Genomic DNA, 3,995 nt, shown 5'->3' with positions numbered 1-3,995 from the left:
CAAATTTACAGCGAGTTTTACTAAAATATATCGTACCATTCTTCCGATACTTCCAAAAATATTAAATTTTTGAATAATTTTGACTTCCTATAGCAGAGGAGCCAGACATTTTGTGTTAATAAAAGTTAGGTCAGATGAGAGTATCCGTTTGATCATGTACTTACGGGACACCACGTATAGTAAATGTGAATCTATAAAAGCGTTATAGTTTTCTATAGTGTAATCTTTATTTTTATCTAATTGCAGCATAGAAATGTACATAGAAGACAAGATTTCTCATCGGGGGCCATTTTCACTAACAGTAATCCCATCGCAAACGGTAGCAGCGTTGAAACAGCAAGTGTTCAAAAAATTTCAAATTCCAGTAGAAGTTCAAAGATGGATCTTAGGAAACGTGCTTGTTTTGGATGATGACTGCACGTTGGAGGAGTTCAGAATAGCAGCGGGAAGTTCAGTTTTCCTATATTTAGTATCACCAGGTGAGACATATATTTTTCATTTATTTATGTCAGCATTCTAGATTGAGTATGTCAAAATAACTTGTGATAGACTATAGTTCTAATAAATGAGAAAATTAATCGAAATTTGCAAACAAAACGAATCAACTCGACTCGATATTCCTGCAGGACACAACGAGCTAATTTTATATTTTTAAAACGACTAAAGTTACTGTTAGCATTCAGCAACTACACTCCGTTTAAAAGGGGGCCAGCTATGTTGGTTTAACTCGATAATGCGCCGCGAGATAATGCCATCACTTAAAATCTCTTGAAATTTGACAAGTAGAACCCAATGAGCAAGCCGCGACAACCGCACTGCCTGCAACTTCGAGTTTGAGGCAGTTATAAGAAGAGATGAGGTTTGACAATTTATCCTAAAAATGGGTCTCTTAGATTTTTAGTGTTTAATATTTATTGGATATGCATTTGTTCCAATTTGCCACTGAATTGTAGGTTTACAATTTATTCCATTCTATGTATTGTCGCGCCATCTAGCTTTAAACGCGTTGTTTACTTTTGTGAAAATGCTTTGTCGTGTGCGGTGATGTAGAGCCGGAAGTGACAGAACGAGAGACGGCGTAGTACAACAGACATGAGACAATCGTAATTGATCAGTATCGCTTAATATTTTTTCCACTTACAACAATCCTTGTGCAACAAAAGTAGTGGTCCTTCAAGCCTCAACCATTCCATCAAAATGGTCCAAATTCGAGACGGATAGTTCAACAAAACAACGAAAAACAACGGAAATCGAGATCCATCACGTAAAAAGTTGCCGGTCGGATATCAACGCCGAAGGAAAACGGGATTTGTTCGGCCATTAAGACAACGAAAAAGTACGGGCAACTAATCTCAAAACATTTCAACACGTTCTCGGAAACGAAAGCGCCACAAACTCCGCAAACAAGTCAGTTGCGGAATTCAAAATAAATCCACTGATAGCGTAGTTTCTATCACAGCAGACAGCAGTCTACGGGCAAAACAAACAGTGTAAGGGCCTTCCATTTATCCCATTACCGTCTCAACCTGTGAGCTATCAAAATGACTGATGATAGATGAGATTCTCAAGCGCCCCCTCAATTCACATCACACAGCAAATTTGTACTGATTATGTAACAAACATTTACCAAATAATAGTGCATGTAGTTTTACAATGTCCAATACTTTTATGTATAATTTAATATGCTTTACTTTAGAAAGCTCGAGGCTTAGCAAATATATCCATACTGGTTTATCAATTCAAAATATGTTTTATTGCCACAAAAAAATGTGTGGAGAAAGCGAAGAAAAAACAAAATACTACAACACATAAGACATAATGGTAAAAAACAATACAGAACATTGCACATATAATCATAATTTTTTAATTAATTTTGTATTTTTATAAACTCCCATATTTCGCTGACTTTGTTGGCAATGCCACAGCATAAAGATTATACAGCAGTGTTACTCTCCAGAAATTCCAGTTCGCAAGTTCGCGCAGGACACCGTGACTTAATGTTTTTAATAGACATAGCCATTCAAGGCTTTTCGTCCTTACTGCAAGCCTGCAAGAGCCTTGGTGGATTAGGGTATGATAGGATGATAAAAGAATTATAAACGTTATGTTCGAAATATAATAAAGGAATTATTTAAAGGAAATATGAATATATTGTATTATTTATTATTATAAATCCTGTCTGATCGAATATAGTTCTCAGATTCAAATTGTCACCCTGTATATAAAGCGCAAATACTATTCTTATTCAAGTGATTAAAAATATTACCATATGATTCGCGAAAATACGTTTTCTAATTACCCCCAGTACTCGTTTCTGCACTTTAAAACCGCCTTAAACTTTTATTTCTTATTAATAAATTCGTGTCGTCAGCATAACTAATTATGTTTGTTGTATCCAACATATACACGGTGGTCCTGAACGAATGTGACCAAATTCCCTTACATAGAGGGTGATTCAACCTGGACTTGTCTAGAGGTGTTTTACGGGTACAGAAAAATATATAAAACAAATTTAGGCCAGGCGAATTACGACAAATTCTTTCAAATATTGTTCTAACGTGACGTAACTTAGATAACTATTGGAATCGCTCGGGAATGGTATAATTTTGATTCTGGATGTAAAAACTTGGTTTTAAAAAAACATTTATTTTGCCACCCAAAAATAAATTTTTCAACATCGAGCTGTTACTGCCTTAACAACTAGCTTAGGACTAATTTCTGTGACTTGATGTTTTTAACAGACATAGCCATTCAAGGCTTTTCGTTCTTACTGCAAGCCTGCAAGAGCTTTGGTGGGTTAAGGGTGTGGGTTTCGGCAGTTTGTGGAACTAAGGGCGAAGAGAGTAGTATACGAACGAAAGAAAGAATAAAAAATAAGAGAGAGAAAGTAAGACAAAGAACGAGAAGGTTGGTTTGTGGCGTCTGGTTTTTAATTTGAAAGAGTTTGTGACTTTAGGTGTTTTCCAGGTTTGAGATGTCGGGAATCACCTGCTTAAGGCGGGGGTCTGCCATTAGACTTGTCGGGGTTAGGTAGCGTTGGTTCGGGATAGTTTGGGAAAACCTGTCTTTAATTAGTGGGTTTGGGTGGTTAAGAACGCGAGTTTTGAACTTTTCGTGGAGCTTTGAGACGAATTGTTGCACCAGGGGGTCTTGTCATCTTGCGGAGGATTTTGTTTTGGAAAATTTGAAGTTTGCCTATGGTTTTTTTGGAGGTTTGGCTAATGATGGGGGCATCATAGCATATTTGCGACCTGATTACTTGCTTGTAGAGCAGAGTTTTGTTTTTCAGACTGAGCTTACTTTTCTGGTTTAGACGAGGGTAAAGGATGCCGGCTGTTTGGCTTCCTTTGGTGATTATTTTGTTAATGTGCTCGATCAAGTTAAGTTTAGAGTCGATGGTAATGCCAAGATATTTGAGAGATTTAGAAAGTAGGATTTCGGGGTTGTTGAGCATTAGTTTGAGTGTGTTAGTGGGAGCTTTTTGTTTCGAGATTATCATGGCTTTGGTTTTTTCTGAATTAATTTTGATTTTCCAGGTGTCAGCCCACTCTTGAAAAATGTTTAAGTGGCGTTGGAGAGGGCCAATTACGTATTTAAGATTCCGGTTGGCATAATAAAAGCAAATATCGTCGGCAAATAGTGCTAAGTTGGTGGGGGGATTTTTTGGAGCATCAGCGGTGTAGAGATTGTAAAGGATTGGGGAAAGGGGGGAGCCCTGGGGGACTCCCGCTTCAATGTCGCGGATAGAGGAATTGAATTTGTTTAGTAGAGTGAAAAACTTCCTCTTTTGGAGGAAGCTTGCCACCCACTGGACAAAAGTTTTTTTTTTCCGGTGAGGTTTGGGAAATGCTCTTTTATGCACTCCCAGAGCTGGTGGTCTGTCGCTCTGATGTGTGTGGGACTCCAGCTAAGCTGTTTACCCACTAAAACCCTTTCCTCACCGCCGAGGTGGTGTTTGGCCTTGCACCGCGGTCATTTCTGTCCTATTGTGCCCT

The 3,995-nt window shown here is 38.0% G+C and overlaps 1 protein-coding gene across 12 annotated transcripts in view; it reads left to right on the top strand.

The window, feature by feature from the left end:
- LOC109542344 (ranBP-type and C3HC4-type zinc finger-containing protein 1) overlaps positions 1-3,995 on the top strand; it is a gene marked incomplete in the record, with an annotated part of 82,398 nt that overhangs the window by 58,521 nt on the left and 19,882 nt on the right. For 11 of the 12 annotated variants that reach the window (XM_048663808.1, XM_048663807.1, XM_048663804.1 and 8 more), the window contains 1 exon segment: positions 247-479. In XM_048663808.1, the coding sequence (XP_048519765.1) occupies positions 247-479 (233 nt within the window). 12 annotated transcript variants of the gene reach the window in all.

Source organism: Dendroctonus ponderosae, unplaced genomic scaffold (genome assembly GCF_020466585.1).
Source record: "Dendroctonus ponderosae isolate FM_Combo_2020 unplaced genomic scaffold, Dpon_F_20191213v2 Dpon_F_20191213_2, whole genome shotgun sequence".
Classification (NCBI taxonomy): domain Eukaryota; kingdom Metazoa; phylum Arthropoda; class Insecta; order Coleoptera; family Curculionidae; genus Dendroctonus; species Dendroctonus ponderosae.
The sequence above is the reverse complement of the archived record's forward strand: the minus strand, read 5'-3'. Positions and strand labels throughout refer to the sequence as shown.